The sequence below is a fragment of the Berghia stephanieae genome, chromosome 1 (assembly GCF_034508935.2).
Source record: "Berghia stephanieae isolate SIO BIC M18660-M18661 chromosome 1, UCSD_Bste_1.3, whole genome shotgun sequence".
NCBI classification, from domain to species: domain Eukaryota; kingdom Metazoa; phylum Mollusca; class Gastropoda; order Nudibranchia; family Aeolidiidae; genus Berghia; species Berghia stephanieae.
Genome location: NC_088360.1, coordinates 136,651,140 through 136,671,415, shown reverse-complemented (window position 1 = coordinate 136,671,415; position 20,276 = coordinate 136,651,140). Strand labels below are relative to the sequence as shown.

General features: G+C 33.6%; 1 protein-coding gene across 1 annotated transcript in view; it reads right to left on the bottom strand.

The window, feature by feature from the left end:
- The window catches only part of LOC144963297 (nucleoprotein TPR-like), a 75,706-nt gene extending 57,015 nt beyond the window's left edge, over positions 1-18,691 (bottom strand). Inside the window, exons 1-19 of the mRNA XM_078897199.1 lie at positions 18,480-18,691; positions 15,146-15,250; positions 14,117-14,190; positions 13,326-13,422; positions 12,497-12,600; positions 11,287-11,400; positions 10,519-10,662; positions 9,649-9,729; positions 8,800-8,887; positions 8,173-8,241; positions 7,377-7,445; positions 6,283-6,377; positions 4,904-4,996; positions 3,891-3,995; positions 2,753-2,860; positions 2,205-2,332; positions 1,165-1,266; positions 870-954; positions 151-219 (exon numbers count right to left, since the gene is read on the bottom strand). Coding sequence (XP_078753325.1) covers positions 151-219; positions 870-954; positions 1,165-1,266; positions 2,205-2,332; positions 2,753-2,860; positions 3,891-3,995; positions 4,904-4,996; positions 6,283-6,377; positions 7,377-7,445; positions 8,173-8,241; positions 8,800-8,887; positions 9,649-9,729; positions 10,519-10,662; positions 11,287-11,400; positions 12,497-12,600; positions 13,326-13,422; positions 14,117-14,190; positions 15,146-15,250; positions 18,480-18,633 — 1,884 coding nt within the window. The 5' untranslated portion in view covers positions 18,634-18,691. The remainder of the gene's footprint in view (positions 1-150; positions 220-869; positions 955-1,164; positions 1,267-2,204; positions 2,333-2,752; positions 2,861-3,890; positions 3,996-4,903; positions 4,997-6,282; positions 6,378-7,376; positions 7,446-8,172; positions 8,242-8,799; positions 8,888-9,648; positions 9,730-10,518; positions 10,663-11,286; positions 11,401-12,496; positions 12,601-13,325; positions 13,423-14,116; positions 14,191-15,145; positions 15,251-18,479) is intronic.
- Between the last annotated feature and the right edge of the window lie 1,585 nt (positions 18,692-20,276).

The window sequence follows — 20,276 nt, the reverse complement described above, 5'->3', positions numbered from 1 at the left end:
TGACGTAGTCACTTCTGGCACTAAATCAACAAAATGTGAATAAATGGGAAGAAAAACAAATTTTAAAATTCTGAAATTTTCTATATCTGGTGAAATTTTAAAAATTGATAACCCAACAAAAGGGAATATTTGATGAAATCCAATTCTTACCTCTGGTGAAGTTCCATCATGGTGTAGAAGTACTCTGTACATATCACGTTGTCTGACTATCGATTCAACCTGCCAAACGCATGGAGAGACAACTTTTAGCGGTATCAACAAAATTAACTAACCTCTGACAATCAATATAAGAGTATTCCTAAATTTAACTATTCAATGACAAATATAAGAACAAGAAAATATCTAACATTATAGTACTTTTATTTCATATCAAATTTAACAACTACTTCCCTCCTTACTAAAAAAAGAAATTTTTAATTGAGCTTTTATATACCGCAATATCTACCAAATGTGCTTAAAGCGCTTTACAAGGCGGGACCCTGGTCAACAGCCACATTTAACATGTAGGATGGGACATGATGCCTGTTAGGCGACATTACAATTTTTCGGACAAAGACAACAATGTTAACGACCAGATACTCATTTTACACCTGAGTACAGTGAGAGAATGTGAGTAAAGAGCCTTTTCCAAGGGCTCACCAATGCGCCGAGCGAGGCTCGAACCCAAGACCTTCCGATCCGAAAGCAAGTATCATGCCACTAGACCCACATATTAGCAGGTCTGATAACTGAACACAATTATGGGCTTGATTTAACTTTTTTGCAATGGAGAATAATTTGCATTGGCTTTAGAGTTTTTCCATTACAACAATGAGCCCATAACAATTTTGGTTATCAGACCTAAAAACAAGTACAAGTCGCTTTCTTACCATTTCAATCTGTCGCTGTCGGGCTTCTTTCAGATTCTTCAATTCCGTCATTGCAAATTCCAACTGATCTTTCAGCTCTTGGGTTCTGTGAATGACAAGTTTTTAATGTATTAGATTAGGAAACAATGTTCATTAATTTTTAAATATCAAAATTTGAATAAGTATTTCACATTGAAGTTCAAAAGTTTTTTCAAATACAAACCAAAAAGAAACCACTTAAATGCCGACATAAAAATGAATGCAACAATTTTTTAAAAACCTAAATAATTGAGCCCAAAAGAAAAAATAGAATTACTTTTGATTGGTTGCCTCATTCTCTTCCTGTTCCTTCTTTTCACTCAGGTCTCTCGCCACTTGGATTAGTTGTTGATTTTGCTTTTGAAGTTCCTCGATTGTCCTGAAAGAAACCAAAAGTGATTTTCACTAGAGTCAAAACAACATCATTTGTTTATCTCGTTAATTGCAACATTCTATGGTCTTCGATGATAAAGTCATGGGAAGGTGGGAAAATTATTTTACAAAATTAGGGTTTATTAGCACGAGAAGGTCCATATCTAAGCATCATCTCATTAACGGCCATGTGGTCTTGTGGTAAGACACTCGCTTTCGGATCGGAATGTCCTGGGTTCGGCCTTGCTCGGTGCATAGTTGAGTCCTTGGAAAAGGCTCTTTACTCACATTCTCTCACCATACTCATGTGTAAAATGAGTACCTGGTCGTTAACAGCATTGTCTCTGTCCAAAAAAATTTGTAATATCACTTAACAGACGTCATGTCCCGTCCTATATTCTAAGTTTTACTGTTGGCCAGGGACCCCTTGTAAAGCGCTATAAGCATGTTTAGTGGATATTGAGTTATATAAAAGCTCAATTTAACGGATCATCTGCTATCCTTTTCAGGCAAGATTTGGTTCTATCTGTCTGTGACAGACTTTCCATCAGTATCATACTCCCATCACATTCCAATACAGGATGTGCAGGGATAGGTTCTACCCCGTGTAAATAATTTCAGTTTCACAAACAATTTTCTATTCTCTAATTTCGTAAAGCAGCATCTTGACATCTTGTTGAGATCTAAACACCACAATATCTTGTGTCTTTCTCTTTTGGTTTTTTTTTTCTCTTTTTTCCTACACTCTTGTTCAGTTTTCTTACATGTCAAATCCTTTATTTCTATAAACTCAGAAGGTCAACGATCTTTACCTTTGTTGTCTATAAAAGCTTAATATTTCTCCGTATTTGTTTTAAGTCCAAGACTGTGCTTTTACACCACACAAGTAGACATAAGTAAAATAAAAAAGGAATATATTCTAATTTTCTTGATAACGAAACTTACCTGAAAGTGACTAAATTTTCTGAGATTATATCTGAAGAATTGGAAATGTTATTCGAGGAAATATCCAAATCATCACGAATGACACGACCACCTCGGAGCTCTTCTACTTCCTTCAAAAGATGTTGAACCTGGAGTCAGAGAAGAGAAAAGTCTTTCAAGTTGTCATTGGAATAATAGCATTATAAAAAGAACTCAATTCCTTATGCTTTAAAAAGTCAACATTTACTCTTAATGTTAAATAAAAAAAAGGAAATTGAAAATCTCAACTCCAATGTTTTTATCTTTTTTTTTTTAATTAACAATCATATTCACGTGATAGCCACATAAAATTGTTACAAAATCAACACAAAACTAGGCTAAATGAATATTGCAGAGTGATTTGTTTCAATAATAAAATTTTTCAAGAGTTTCTGAAATAAATTGCAATGTGTGGATTTCCGAGCAACGATAACACATTAAAAACGTGCTAAGTTCATCAACTATATTTTTGTTCATTTGACATTATGAAGCAAACAGCACAGGATCCAACATCCCTAAGAAACCCTCACCTGTTTTCCCAAATCCCCAGCAGACTGTTGGTGTCTTCCACATTCCCGTTGAATGTGACTAAATCTCCTCCTCATGTCATCAGCATCTGCTCTCAGTTTCTCACACTCCTGACATTAGAAAAAAAATTATTATATATATAAAATTTGCTTTTATTGATAATGCTGGATTTAAGTTTAACAGTTAACCGGTTAATTGTCCGACTGTGAAAAAAATTGAATTTAAATATTTGGCTTGTCCTTTAAATATCTTTCGATTTAAATGACCCTCATTTTGGTAAAAACTCTCAAACCTGGGACTTCACAAAGTCTTCCTTTAAGTCCCAGGTTTGAGATCGAAAAGGGTAAGTCTGGAGCCATAATTTAATTTGATAAATACTGGAAGAAATTATGCTTTGAAAGACATCCATTACATAAATACTTTCTAATTATCTGTTCCTTGTCTTAATTCTCTGGTCAAAAATCATAATCCAGGGACATGCAAGGGTCATTTCCATAGAGATATATAGACCAGTTTCCTCCAGATTGCTAAATTGGGACAGTCATAATTTTATCAAGCTGGTTGGCCCCTATGAAAATCCACATTCCCAAGATTTTATTTCTCATGAGAACAAATCCAGGTTTGTTTTTGTTTTTAAGGGTTTTACGGCGCTTGCAACACATTAAGGTCATATCAGCGCCAGTAAAAAGGAAGAAAATGGGATAACAAAAAGTTATAGAATTACAATTAAAGCACCCAAGAAAATGAATGACAAAAGGGAATTAGCAGATTCCAAGACCACACTATCAAAGTACTTAGTTTGAGATCACCTAAAAGTCTCATCAAGACACAAGCAATAGTCCCCACATAGAGGAATACACTCAAAAAATGTTTACACATCATATATAATACGTAAACAAAACATAATTTAGTGCATAACAGAGAGATGATTTACAAGGAAAAAAATATAATTTCCCTAAACTAACTCTATACATTTGACTGTTTCCCTCTCAGCCAAGTAAAACCAAGTAATCTCATTCCAAGACAAAGACAGAAAGCAAGTTGGAAAACAGTTGTAGGGGGATAGAAGACACAGTAAGTACCTCCCTGCCCACTATGGGAGGTCAAGAACCCCACCCAGAAATCCAGAGGTCATCTTACCAACATTGCTGTATCTAATTGTGTGGACATCTGATCAAGATTATTCAAAGCTGTTTCGTAATCTTCCCTCTGCTTCTTTAAAAGAGGAGCTTTCTCTTCTATTTCCTGTGGTGATAAATAAAATAAACAAAACAAAAGTCAGTCACATCAAAGGGGATTAAAAACTTAAGACTGACTTAACATTCTGCCATTATTTAAAACTAAAATGTAATCCTCTGAGTTATGCGTGGAATGGATAATGACAAATAGCAAACTATTAAGAAAGAAAAAAAAAACAAAAGAAAATAGAAAAAAAAAACAGCTTCCTGATTCACAGGGGGGGGGCAGCATGACACAGCGGTACAAAAGTACCAAGTTTGATCACCCGCTGCTGCTCTGAGTGGCCTTGAGCAAGTCACCTCACGGTAGCTCAACTTGCGGAGCTGCACTGCGGCTGACACCTGGGTTATTCCAGTTCTTCCCCTGGATTAACCCGAGAGACAAATTTCCCTTATGGGAGGAATAAAGGGAATTTTTTTTTTAAATATTTTATTTAAGAATTGTGAGGATTTGTAATCCAAATGCTATCACTGCGAAGTGGCATCTCTTGGGCAAATTAAAAAATTTGGTTCTTATCTATATAGACTATAATAAGCAAAGCTTAAAATAAAATCAAGACCTTAACTTGGAATCCTTACTAACCAGCATATATCAGCTTCTAAAAAGAACAAATTAGATAAAACCCAGTAGAATGTAGGCACATAAGCTAAACAGATGGACATGGCCATAATAAATTTGGACACATACGAAATGACAAGAAGAAGTTTAGAATATCCATGAGGGAGATATCATTTGTTATTACAGGGGATATACTTATTTGTCTTCAGAAAGGATACACCAGAAAGATGAAATTTAAAAAATGCAATTACATTATCAATAATTTAAAATTTGAAAGCATAATTTTCAAATAAAAGACAACATTATAATTCGTTCCACTCAGTATATGATTGATGTATACAAGTCATTCTCCATACTTGTAAAATCTGCTCCATGTAAGAATTGAGACGCTTATTTTCTTCCCTTTCCTCACTCAGAGCATCTGTGGCTTGGACATATTCATTGTAAATCTGAAGGTAAATACACAATAATACAAAATTGTTAGCAAGAAGAGAATTGTATTTGATTCAAAAAACGCTATTTAGCCAACAATGATTGTGAATCAAATAATATATATATTTTTAATAAGACAAAATCATTATTGATGTTTTCAATTCTCGCATTATACATGAAGTAAAATGGAAAGATAATCATGACAGAGAGTTGTATGGGTGCGGCTATGTGTTCCTGTGGTATGACACTCGCTTTCAGATCGGAAGGTCCTGGGTTCGATCCTCGCTCGCGCACAGTTGAGTCGTTGGAAAAGACCCTTTCCTCACATTCTCTCACCGTACTCAGGTGTAAAAAGTGTACCTGGCCCTTAACAGCGTTTTCTCTGTCAGGAAAAAATTTTTTTTTTAATGCAATATCGCCTAACAGCCATCATGTCTCGTTCTACATGTTAAGTGTTGCTGTTAGCTCGGGAACCCTTGTAAAGCGCTTTGCACTTTTAGTGGATATTACACTATATAAAAGCTCAAGTTTTTATGGGTGAACAAACTATAATCAATTGCAACAGATTACACCAACAAATCATAAGATTAGTGGATCCATTCTAGTGATAAACAGACCATAATAACTGTTTGTTACATAAACCCTTTTGATAATACACAAACTATTACTACTAATAATATATCACAAAGTGCTTTCCAGAATATTATAGAGATCCAGCTACCAAAACATTGCTACGTGAATGGAAGGGTTGGAAACCCACCAGACCAAACTGAACTTAGCTTGTGAGACTCCCATCTGGAACAAGAGAGTATTAAAAAAAAACAAAAAAAAAGAAAACAAAGAGACCATTTATGAAGCTCGTATTCACGAAGCACCATGCTTCAAGTACCAAATTCTTTTCTTTTTTTTAAATTTCGCCATGATACGGTCTTTTGGTAAATTTTTAATATCAACTCTTTCAGCACCATTGGCTGCACTGAATCTGTTCTACTGGCCAATGGCAAAATACTAATGTAATCAAATCCTACTTTCTAAAAAAAGTACTATAAATTGAACCAATGGTGTCATTTCTTTCATCAAAACATTCAATTGGCCCTAGGGGGGATATTTTACTTGAGATTTTGCGTCAAATTTGAATGTCGCTTTGTCATAGCTTGTCATTCTCATGCTGCCTCAGTCAGGTGTCAGCCATTTTGTGATGGAAATGCAAATAAAGCCTCAGAAGAAAAATATTTAAAAAGCAGAAATGTTCTGTTTGTCTATGTATTCCTGACTTAATCAGAATTATTATTCAATTCAATACCTGTGTGAGAGACATCCCAGACTTGAGAAGTTTGCTGGTTGCTGCAGCTGATGGTGATAAGGATTCCACAGCTTCTTCCGACAGACTCATCGCCCCTGTTGTGATTGTGTGAAATGGATCATCATTAACCCATGATTGATTGAAAATAACAACTTATAGTTCATTTCGAAATTTACATTTTAAGTACTCTTCACTTAATGTTTTTATTTACATCCAAAAATGGTGTTGCTTAGTTATCCCATGACGGAATATTGATGATTCATTTTAAAAAACCTTCCGATTTCAGCAGGAACAAAACCTGTGTTGTCCAAGTGAGCAAATTTAGGTTGTACAAGGAAAATCGAGGTTAAGAAAGAGATCCAGGGCAACGACTTAATTACTGGACCAACTTGCCCCCTTTTAGGTTTTAGGTTAATGAAGATTTCATTATGGATTAATAATAAGGGGGCAGCGTAGCTCAGTGGCACAGTCTTTGCTTCGTACCTGAAAGGTACTGGGTTCAATCACTCGCCGCTACTCTGAGTGGCCTTGAGCAAGTCACCTCGCCCTAGCTCAATTTGCAGCACTGCACTATGGCTGATGCCAGGGTTATTCCAGTCTTCCCTTGGAATAGACCCTAGAGACAAAATTTCCCCTATGGGATGAATAAAAGGAATTTAATTTTATTTCATAATCAATTGTTAATTGCAAGTTACAACCTGTTTTGTGGGGATTGAAGCTACTCACTTCTTTCTGGGACAAAAAGAATTACAATCACACGAATGAGACAAAGAGTCCAGTTTATATATTCACTTTAACTTATTTAAAATCCGTTTGAGTTGCAATACATGTAATAACACCAACACCATCAATAACAAAAGTAGAAATTGTTGGCAAAAACAAAAAGCAATCTTGAATGAAAACAAAATGGAAGCTAGTTAAAACTAAAACCAGTTTTTCTTTGACACATATCCACATTCAATGAATCTAAATCCATCTTCCCTTTAATAGCATAATTCAAGTATATCCCTTAAAGCTATCGTATTGTGTATATAAATCAATAAATAAATGTCACAATAGTTCAGACATTCTAATTAAAATAAGCCGTAACAAACCTTTCTTAAGTGCATTCAAAAGATCATTGGCAGTCTTTAATTCTTGCTCCAATTTGGCAACAGTAGAATCTGGTAAACAAAAAGGAAAAGACCTGGATATTCAAAAACAAAGCTCATGGTACTGTTCTGCGTGCTCTGAAAAAAATAAATGTGTTTAAAATTTTGGCCAGAAAACTCAACCTTCAAATGACCCTCATCTTGATAAAAACTCTCAAACATGGGAATTCGAAATTCCCCAGGTTTGAGAGTTTTTGCCAAGATGAGGGTGATTTTAATTAATCAATTATTGAAGGCTGAGTTTTCTGGCCAAAATTTTCAACACATTTTTTTTCTTCAGAGTACGGCAGTGTAAGAGCATGATTGATAATCTGACTTTAGAACTGTGAGTAAGACAGGATATATATGAGGAATTGAGGAGATGCTTGTTAAAGGAATTCTTGTGGCTAATATCCTGGGGCATTAAATAAGGTACCCATCATTTATCATACAAGGACAATAAGAAAACGGTCTGCTTACCCCTCTTTATAATTAATTTTGTCTCATAGGAAAATGATATATTTCCAAAGTCAATAGTCAGGATCACAAAAAAAAAAAATATATGTATTTTAAATTATGGAATGTCATTTTTTATTTAGTTATACTTTTAACACTTAAAAATGCCATCCCATGATAGATTGGTTTCTGAACAAAGTTTCTTCAATTTATAGGAAAAAGAGACTTGTTCAACTTAATTAAATAACACAATATATGAATCACAACCCTGAGATAGAGATAAATTCAAAGTCAAGTTTCTTACCTTTTTCTTTGACAATAGACTCCAGACGATTGACTTCTTCTGTTTTGGAGTCTTCTAGCTGTGTATAAGCTGGTAATAAAATCAAAAAGGAAAATACATGATAACACAACATTGTTAAATTTAATGTTTAATTCTCCAAAGCAATGTAAAACATTGTTAGCTCACAGCCCTGAACTAAGAAAGTGATAGATCATCAATTATCATACCCTTTCACGTTGTAGGGAAAACCAAAATTCAAAATAATGTAATAGCAAAAATATTAAGAAGAGTCCCAATTATCCTTTGTAAAAAGCACATGCATCAATTCAAGATTTTTTTCTTCTCTGAAACGCATCAGGTTTAACTAGAAATAGATTTTGATGCATAATGATATCATTTCCTCAATAATAATTCTTTAATGTCAAATCATTAAATTTGAGAAGCAACCGTTGTAAAAAAAAAAAGGAAAAAAAAAAAAGAATACGTTTAATTAGAAATAATATAAGTGAGGTCATTGGAGGGTTCTTGAAATCTTGCATTGGAATGAAAATTTCAAACTCATTCCCAAGAGGATCAGAAAATGGAGATGCATCCAAGTCTTTTGATTGATTTAGAGAGTGAAATGCATCACGTAATATCAATACTTACAAGATGATGCGTCTTTCAAAAGTTTCCTCAGTTCTTCCACAGCACCAGTCAGTTCTACCACCTTGGCATCATTGTCTTCTGATGAAGCCTAAATGTAGAATTGTATGACAGTAAGTTGACAACGTCAACATATTATATTCTAAATGACGAATTTTTTACAGAAAAGTGTAGAGAGTAAAATTTGCATATAGATGGAATGAAATTGAAGTCACTCAGCTCTTTCTTAGTGTTTTTAGACATCCATCTAAATGATTAGTTATCACCAACCTCTATACATCAGGCTATAAACGGTCAGGTTACATATATAGTTTTGTGTGTAGGTACGTTATATCCAGTTGGTGGATGTTGTGATTATTTCACCTAAATGCATAGCATCAATGACGGATTGAAAGCAGACGTTGAGTGTCTTAGAGATAATTTGTCAATCATTAAATGATGCAGTTAAAAAAATAAAAATAAAATGATCAAATGTCAAACACTTCATTTCACTCTCCTGACCGTAAAAAAAAGCCATAGAGGAGACATTTCCTTACGGAAAAGATATGAGGAAATGGCAATACAACACAGGAAAAAATGAAAATTGAAATTGTAGGTTTTTATTGAAAATATTTTGTAGCTCTTTGCCAGGTATTAATAGACATTAAAAAATGTTTAATTTATTTTGAAATAATCTGTAATAATCTGGATGAGAGAGTTCCATCAGTACACGGGCTGTTGACCCGTACACGGGCTGTTGACTCGTTTGAAGCAACACGTCTTTTGTCATGTTTTTTCAGAGCACATCACAGATGCTATTATTTCCTTAATTTCTTTGATTCATTTTATTTCCTTTTTAATTTTAATATTTACCTTGAAAAGATCAATCAGTCTCTTCTGGACAGCAAGTTCTTGTCTGAATTGTTCCTCCAGTTGTGTTTGATTCTCTCGTTCCTTCAACAAAAATAAATAACACAAATAGACAAGGTCTGATTAGCAGAATTCCATGACATCTGTCTCGACCATAATAAAACTACACACATGGATTAAATTTTCATTCAAAGTATGAATCAACTTTGAAGTACCAAAAACAAAAACAAAAAAAAGTTAAAGGATTTTTTTTTTGGGTAAAATACAGAAGTCACTTTATCAAGGAGTTGTCATATCAGTAAGGTCGTGGGTTCAAGCCCCAATTGCCGCAAAAAAAGCTTTTATTCTCTATAGTCTTCTGGCACTTTTCTACTCTCTTCATTTTCTGTTATTATCAACATAAGTGCCTGCTCCACACACTTTTCTGAAAAGGATTGAAACATCTGCAGTGATAGTTGAAATGCCTTTTGAAAATTATAACACTGAAGTTGAGCTTCACAAGCATCTATGGAGAAATCTGGGGCAAACCATGAATACCCTACAAGGTTGAAAGTTTCAGTTTTTACTTCAACATTTAATTTCTCTAAAACAAAGTATTTAATCACACACACTTTGGCCTGACATTATTATATGCTATCACTTAAGCATTCCATGAAGGAATATAGATAATCCAGTAAACAAACGTCTGACTTCAACAGGAATCACCCATGATGTCCAAAGTGAGTAAATTGGGGATTATTGATTTTGCCAAAGGAAAAAAACTAAACGAAAGTACCTGTAATGTGTCTCGAACCCAGGACCTTCACAGTGACAAACAGTTGTAAATAAAAATGTTCTTCAATAAGCATAAGATTATCTTTAATACAAACTTACATCTTTCAACTTTTCAATCAGAGATTCTGTGCGTTTACTTTGTTCCTCAGCAGCACTCTTCATTGAATCTACCACAGATTGAAGATGAAGGAGTTCCTCTGTCTTCTCATCAAGTTGGGATTGGACTGACAACAAGTTATTGGTCTGCAGAGGGAAAAAATAGCAAAATACTTTCTCAAATGTTACACATGGCTTGTGGCAGGAAATTAAATATTCCATAATCTGTAAATGAATTCACATCTTTGCAAACCATTTAATGAAAGTGATTTTACTTTGGGGTCCAGAGATTTTTTGTCTGATTCCCCCCCCCCCCCCCCCCTCTCCTATTGTTTGTCCACCCAGCAGTGATTGGGTAGCTGGTTCTGCTAGATCTGGTGGACAGTACTTTGCAGTAGACGAGCATTCAATCTAAAGGATAGTAAGCAATTGCTGTTGTCCATTTTAAATTATAGAAACTGGGATAAACTCCGGCTCCATGGACGTAATGGCTCTGAAAGTCTACTTAGATTAAAGCCTGAAATTGTTACAACTCCATTTGAAAACATTGAACTCTACAAACACATAATAAAATCATATGCCTTGTTTTTTTTTTAGGTATCTTTCAAAATATTATACATCATTGCAATTTCACACAGATCTTCCAAACCAGAATTTCTATAGGCAGTGCAAGCAATAAAGCCAGTTTTAAACCATCTAAGACAATAAAATGAGCAAACAATATAAATTCCAGCTTTAAATTTGTAATATTACAAAAAACGTGTACCATACCTTTTCTGTCCTGACTGAGCTTAACAAATTGGTCTTTTCTGTCAGTTGTCGGTTAAACCATTCAATCTGCTTCTCCAGCTGCTCTTTTTCTTTTTCTAATCGTTTTTCTCTGAACTGAAAAAAAGTTTATATAATAAACCCATACATACATGACTCAACTTGGAATTTCTATTTCCTTTTAAGGACTATCTTCTGTAATAATAATATTCAAGTGGTTCCAATAATAGTCATTTTCCATCAACTTAAAACTTAAATTTGCCACAGAGACCAATGATTTCAATTTAATAAAATCCATGAATTGAAAAGAGAAAAAAAAATAAATACTAAAGATAAAGTAAAAATATCATGATAAATTTATTATGAATTTCAGTCTTTATGCGTTCTAGAGTTTAGATCATTTGTAAAACAGTTAATAAATTGAAAAAGTTCTATTGCATTTTTCTGTCCAATGCCAAAACATTTCCATTTATAACGAAAAACATACAATAGAAGTATAACTATCAAATCAATATTACTATTGCTCTTCTGTTTTTGTTTTTAAGGGTTTTACGGCGCTTGCAACACATTTAGGTTATATCAGCGCCAGTAAAAAGGAAGAAAATGGGATAGTAAAAAGTTCTAGAATTACAATTAAAGCACCCAAGAGAAAGTTAGACAAAGGGGAACTGGGAACAAATAGGGATCAGATGTAGATTCCAAGAGCATACCACCAATGTACTTAATTTGAGATCACCTATAAGTCTCATCCGGACATAAGCACCAAATCCAACAAAGAGGAACACACTCAAATGCTTACATTATACATTTAAAATAACAAATATAATAATACATAACAGAGAGATGATTTACAAGGAAAATAAATATAATTTCCCAAAACATTAACTATGCATTTGACTGTTTCCCTCTCAGCCAGGACCAGGACAAAACCAAGTAATCCCATTCCAAGACAAAGACAGAAAGCATGTTGGAAAACAGATATAAGGGGATAGAAGACTCAGTATGTACCTCCCTGCCCACTATGGGAGGTCAGGAACCCCACCCAGCTATTGCTCTTCTGAAAACTGACTTCTTGGCTCAAAGCACTGAGAAAACAAACCAAAAAAAAAAAACAGAAGAATAAATGCTTCACAAATTCAGTTAGAAGAAGAGTAGCACGACTCAAAAAATAATGAAACTCCTTAATTAAAATTGTGATAGTGATAGCACTAACCTCTTTTGATACAAGATCTGATTGTTGTTCACCAAGGCGGGCTTGAGCCTCACACTTTTCCTGGTTGGCAGCCGACAGTTTCTTATGCATCGCATTGACTTCATCTTGAAATTAAAATTTAAAAAAAAAATTTTTTTTAAATAGTAACACTGGACACATAACAATGACCCGAATTTCTTTATCATCTACTATATATATATATTCCTTTTTTTTTTTTTTTTTTTAATGGTTTGATTAAAATTTTTAAAATAAGACGTACAAAGCGTGTCTATTTATTATTGACAGAAAATCAAAATATCTCAAAAACCAAAGGGGAGCAGAATCACACTGTAATCTGATTTGGATGAAAAAATCATTTAAGTTATATTTCTCCAATGTAAACAATTTACATTATAACAGCGGTTGTTAATTGTTCTAACATCATTTATAAATGTCGATTTTTCAGCAGTGCTCCACTTTTTTTAATGCAGTTTCATCTGTAAAATGTATGCCCCTAACTAATCTATAACACCACATTCCAGTAATGATGTCAAAAAAAAAAAAAATGAAGCCTATTTTACACGCAAATGCTTTAAAACACTTGACTTTTTTTTATATTTGACTTCAATAAAAATTTAGGCTTATATGTTGACAGTAGAAGAAAGATAATAATAATAATAAATTTTAAAATGCAGGTGATATAACAAAGTGACATGATCTCATGAGACAATATTTTCAATGTTGTGCTAATCTATGCAGCGTATTCAATGCACATTTTCAAACAGTATTTGCAATATGTCCAAACACTTTATATTTTTGTACAAAATGTAGGACACCTTCCATGACTTACCATTAAGCTGCTCAATCTCTTTACTCCTTTTGTTTGATAAAATAGATAAATCTCTCTTTTCATTTTCAAGATGTTGAATCGTGCTCTGGTAGTCAAGCTGTCGACAAGAAGAGAAATGTGATCATAAATATTAATTGAATATTTTTAAATAGATAACAGATCTATTAAGGTTATAAAATATAAAGAGAACCCATATTGAGGGTGTCTGACTCTTATTTTTTGTAATGTTTGAGAGAGGTGATTTTGAGAAAAATTATAAAAATCAGTGCAGCTTCTGCTATAATACTTGCCATATGTGTTTGGATCACATGACCATTCCCATCCAATAACGGGATTGTAGTTAGTTTCTATTGGTTACCGTGATAGGGGAAGGTTGGGCTTTAATATGAGCTAAAAAAAAAAAAATCCTACCCTGGCATTATGAGAGTCAGACACCCTCTATACGTATATTAACCATGTTAATTTTTATCTATTTATAGCAACTACCATTTCCATTCTGACTTTGATCAAATCAGTCTTATTTTAATATCAGAAAAAAATAACAACAAAAAACCCCCAAAAGAAAAACTAACAATGATACAGTGATAAAAATCAATATGAATACCAACAATGCTGCATACATAATGATTTTGTGCAAGCACTTTGAATGTCTATTAAAATGAATACAGTGGCTTTTAAACAGAAACATGTGTCTTTAATATAATAAATAATATCCAATTTTGAAGCTAACTTTTAATGGTCCAGGTGTTTTTAAAAAATTGTAACAAATGAAAATCATAAATTTTTCTTACCTCAGATGCTGCAAATGAATCTCGTTTTTCTTGCAACTCTTGTAACTTCTTTGAAGTTTCTGTATATTTCGATTCTGATGGAGAGATTGATTTTAAAAAATTAAGGTAAGTCTTGGAATTAATTGCTATGCATTTATATCAATCATGTTTTTTAAAAAAGGCAAAGTAATCTAAAACAAATATACAAACTTGTTTTATTATCTCAAATCAAGTACTAAAAATTTGTGGACTTAAATTTTCCACACCATTGATCACGAGATATGCAATCAGAAATTACTCCTGTCTCTCTGAATTTTATGAAATCTGGACATAGTACCATTTCTCTTGCTTTAATGGTTACTTGTTTGATATTTTGATCTTTTTCAGAAACGATTATATTCTATTTTTTTTTAATACTTTTACAGTCTGCAGCTTCAGACAGCTTTTTATTGGTTTTGTACTTAAACTTAAAGCATTACAGAATATAGACCTCCACCCAATGCAATAAGTGACAACAGTGCTTACATGACTAAATCCCAATACACTCACCAGGATTCAAACCACCAATCCCCAAATCACAGTGAGTGAATTATCACTAGACCATCGGCCAGTCCACACATAAGTAAAATACATCATTAAAAAATTCTCAAGACTATTGTCAAAAAGGAACACAATACTGCTCCCCATAATGCACTTTGATAAATTAAATATAAAGCTATCTGAAGCTGTGGACTAATAAAAATACTGAACAAAAATATATATAGCAACATTTTAAAAAGATAAAAATAGGGAATAGGAATAAGAATGAGCATTTTGGGCATATAAACCCTTTTTCAGCCAATGACCAAAAAAAAAAAAAAAAAAAAAAATTTTGTTTTTGAATGAAGAAGGGGTTGAAACTGAAATGTAACTTGCAAAACAATTTTTTTTCTTTTTCTGTATTTAAAAGTTCAGCAAATGAATTTTGTTCCATACTTTTGTCAAGTCCGATATTAAATGTATTTCAAATTTCAATAAAAATACTTCTTTGGGAGACAGAGAAATACTCACCAATCTCTGTTAATCTTTCTTGCAGCTTTTCTCTTTGAGATCGCTCTGTATCAAGTGCACTATTGCATGAGATCAGTTGTTTCTCCAAGTCAAAGTATTGTTGTTCTGAGAAATAGAACACAAAATGAAATAAAACACGAAACATCTTTATGCTTTGTCCCCCTCCCCCCTTCCTTCCCCCCCACTTTAAAAAAAAAATCAAGTTTTGAACAGTGGTCAATTTGGCATTTCCAATGACAAATTCCAGACTTTTCCCAGGCATTTTTAAATGCCCTTTAGCATAAAAAAATTAATATCAGGTAACACTGGATTCGAACTACTTTCCCAAGAGATGTAAACCCTCTTTAATGTTTTAAATCTAATCTGAAACATACTCTTTATAAATGTAAATAAAAGTGTGACGTAAAAACAAGGGTGTTATTAATGTATGTATGTGTATAAAAATGTTATTAATGACATTTATGTGTTTTTAATGTGAAGACCCGGAATCAGGTCTAAACGAAGACTCCTGACTGACAATTAAAATGAGAGTAGGGTTATCGAAGTTATTGGCAAAAATAGAAAATGTCTAGAGAAACCTTCAGTCTAATTCTAATGAAATAGAATTACTTTAGATGCCTTCTTTTTTTTAATTCTTTGCTATTTTAAATGAAATAAAAAAAGCATAAAATACAACCATTTTGCAGGTACTCGGCTTCATTGACATGAATCCATACCATGGTCAAATCTATTGTCTATACTACTACATTATATTACATGATATCAGTATCAGAACTGTGGAAATAACGCCATATTAATTAAATAAAATGTTGATATAAAATCTTTTCACCCGTTTGAGCTTTACTTTTCCTCTGAGCGCCTACATAGTCATAGTCTAATAAAGTTTAACACTTTAACTAACAACCTTAACTACTCAAAACGAATCATCCTCAGCAGACGTAAGTAAAAGTAAACGCTGTGATTATCCCCAGACACCTGTCTGGGGATACTAAAAATTCGTTATCCCCAGACACCTGTCTGGGGATAACGAATTTTCATTATCCCCAGACGCATATTTGAAACTCGGCTCTTTTAAACAATTATCCACATTCCAGAATATGGAATGTTTCCAAATGCACATAGAAATAAGGAAAGTTAATAAAATATCTATAAAAACATAAAATTAACCAACATTAAAATCAGTTGTTACTACATATACACAATATGCGTCGACTTCGAAGTGGGTGTCATGGCCGAATGGTTTAGTCGTCTGCCCTGGAAGTTTGACCAGAATCGACGTTGTGGGTTCGAATCCTGGTAACGTCACTTTTTTTTTTTTTTATTCCGTTTTCTTTTTACAGAACGTTGAAAGGGATAAATGTCCCATCCATCCTCCCCCCACCTCTTTTTTTAAAAATATTAAACTCTCTCTCTCTCTCTCTCTTGGTTTTTTTTTTCTAGTTTCTAGCAAATATATTCGTCCCCACTCCGATCTCAAATAGTGTCTAAAAAGAATAAATAATTAAAAAGCAAACAAACAGAAATATTCAGAGAGCGACCAAATGGTCAGATAGAGGATAGATATAATAATAATAATAATAATAATAATAATAATAATAATAATAATAATATATAATAAGAATAGTATGATAATAAGAGTATTAATAATAAAAATAATATTATTATTGATAATAATATAATAATGATTATGATGGTAATAGTAATAATAATAACAATTTTTACAATTATTATTATTATTATTATTATTATTATTAATAATAATATTATCATTTGACCAAAACAAAAACAAAAACAATAATAGATCTAGACCAAATTAAATAATGAAATAATATTATCGGAGAAATAAAAAATTCAACTGACTAAAAAAACTCTTGCTCGGAACTCGGTACAAAAGTGAAAACAATGAACATCAATTGGGAAGAAAGAAAGAAAAAGTTTTAAAAAAAAAAAAGTGTGTGTAAGTGAGGGGGGGGGGATCGCGACTGGTTCGAATCTGTGCAGCTAAAAGGAGTAAAATGAAAGGTGGCCTAACCCACTGAGCTGTCTATCCACACCGCTATCGGAATATCTTAAATTCATATATGAGCTAAACATATTTCCACCATTTTTGCTTCCTTGTTTTGGTAGTTATTTTCATCTCTGATTCGAATAAAAATATGTTGTTGGATCTAGTTTTGTGGACGTGTGATACTAAATTATATTATCTTGTGCGAAGAAGACAGCAAAATAACAGGTGTCGGTTTTGGGTTTTGGGCTTTGGGGCGAAAAACGCCATGGCCTAGGAATTCATCCGCGAATTAAAAAATAATTCCCGGTCATCCCCAAAATTGTGGCCAGAATGAGCAAATTATAGAAACATGAGAATATCAATAAAGTTAACAGGTAGGTAGGTAGTGAAAATTTAAATGGTTGGTGGACTATGAACAGATTTGATGATTAACAACTTTCTTCCTGGTTGAAAATAAAAAGTCGAATTGCCAGTTTGACGTTTTCAGATCAAAGTAACAAAAGAAATTTCATTGATCCATTTGCTTTAAAATATTTTTTTTAAAGAGCTGGATTTGACATTTGATCACTATTTACTTTCATCTTGTGTTAAATATCACTTGATGTATTAACTGTTTTGGGACACAATCACTAGTATTTTTTCCAGAATATTTGGTATTTTTCACGCCTAGTTTGGCATTTTGCATAAAATCTTTCTGCCCACTTGCTACATGCGTCTGGGGATAACAAATTTTCTTTATCCCTAGACACCTGTCTAGGGATAACAAAAATTGGTTATCCCCAGACACCTGTCTGGGGATAACGAATTTTCAGTATCCCCAGACAGGCGTCTGGGAATAATGACAGCCAAAAGTAAAAGTAAAAGTTTAAGTTAAGTCTTCTTAAGTTGGTTCATTTTTCTCGATTATTCTCATTAAAATGATGTTAGGCATGATGCGGTGGCGGTACCATCAACACTACCATTGATTATCATAGTTACAATTTATTTATCAATTATTGGAAATTGAGCTTGATCGTGACATGAACTTGAATTTGAACACGAGAAGAGCCGACTAGTGAATCCTGATGTGTGGTCTGCTGAGTGAGGGGGGAGGTGACGAGAGATGGAAACTGAAACTATTCGACTGAACAGGGAGGAGTTTATTCTCATCAATAAATACCAACACGATAGGTTATGTTCCACAAATGCTATGAGTATAAAACTGCCGTTTTTGTTTTACATGTAAATATATTCAGGAAATGAAGAAAAGTCCGTCCGAGTCGGGTCTGAAAGTGAAAGTAGGATTTGTGGTGAGTGGGAGTGGTAACATAAATATTTTTCATGTACCTGAATTTACTCGGAGCTTTTCAAATTTCGATTTGGTATTATCAAGTTCTGCCAATTTCGATGTCAAAACAGAGTCTACTTTTTCTTTAATTTCGATAGGAATCGCATCAAGTTCAGATTGGTCAAGCTCCAAATTTTGAGCAAGACCCGCCATGATTGCAAATCCGAATTGAGGGGTAATCAATTAAGCTAGCATAGCACATTCATTCAACAATTCTGAAATCAAAAGACCAACACCTGAATAAATGCAATATGGAATGTTTCTTTGTAAAATTATAATAAATAGCATAATTTAGACTCGTTTTCACCACCACCATCACTATCATCATCATTACCACCACAACAATCACCATCAGCAGCATCGTCACCATCATCATCATTATCATCATCACCACCACCACCATCTTCTTCTTCTTCTTCTTCTTCTTCTTCTTCTTCTTCTTCTTCTTCTTCTTTTAACTTCTACCAGGCCTTCGAGCATCTTAAAAAAGCATTTTTACTTTAACTCTTTTTCTTCTTTTCTCGAGTGTTGTCCACCCAAGTTCTTAACAATGCCAATTACGCTTGTGGTTGTTCTGCTGTAATCACCAGTGACCATGCGAGCTGCCTTCCGCTGCACCATTTCAATTTTTTCCTTATTTCTCTATTTCACGGGGTTCCAAATTATCGAGGCATACTCAACGATGGGTCGTATTAGCGTTTTGTGACAGGTTTCTTTTATTTCATTTGTTGTTTGTTTTTTTTTGTTTTTTGTTTTTTTACCTAGGTTCCTTCTTATGAGAGCATTGATGTTGTTTGCCTTTTTAGAAATGTTATCAATATATTCGTTCCAAGAGAGATTTGATGTTAATGTTAGACCAAGATATTTTGAAGATTTAACTGTAGCAAGATTTGAATCATGAATGGTGTAGTCGGATATCAGTGGATTACATTTATTGGATTTTCTTAGTACCTCGCCGTTTGCTGGATTAAAGTCCATGAGCCACCTCTTTTCCCGATTTTGAAGATTATTTTGATATCGCTGTACTTGGATTGCATCTGATTTATTATCGATTGTTCTAAACAGAAGGCAGTCATCAGCGAACAATATTAGCATTCGAGGTTACCATGTCAGGAAGGTATATTAAAAACAGTAAAGGCCCTATAACTGTTCCTTGGGGAACGCCAGGTGTTACACGCTCCACAGCATAATCCTGGCCATCGAGGATCTTTTTCAGACCGGTCTTGTCTTATTGTCTTGTCATAAAGTCACAACTCGAAGATAATCGCGACTGTGGGTATGATGAAAACAAATGCTAGGCTTATATTTTGATTTTATCTATTTCTCTGTCGAAATTCAATTCCGTTAATAATTTTTTAAAATATTTTAGGCGGAGAATTCCATAATCGTGTGGTGCTTAGAAAAAACGAGCTCAGATACATTAACTCCTGAATGCGGGACCTGGTATGACTGCTGTTTTGTTTTGTTTGGAATAATAAAAATGTCAGTCCATGACGGGCCTTAAAGAGGACTTTCGCTTTTTGTATAGTGCTTCGCTCACGTAATGGCTGCAAGTTTAGGCTCTCGCGCATCTCACTGATGTTTTCAGTCCTGTAGTTGTTACAACCAAACCTACCTGCTCTGTTTTTCACTTTCTCCAGCTGTTCCATCTGCTGGGGAATGTTTCCTTGGATACCATAATAACAGCATAATTTGTTGAGTTGGAGCTCGTGGGGAACTTTGCTAAATTCCTTTGAAAAGTCTAAGAGAATGCAATCAATTTGTTTGCCATTATTCAAACTCTTTGACAAGTCTTG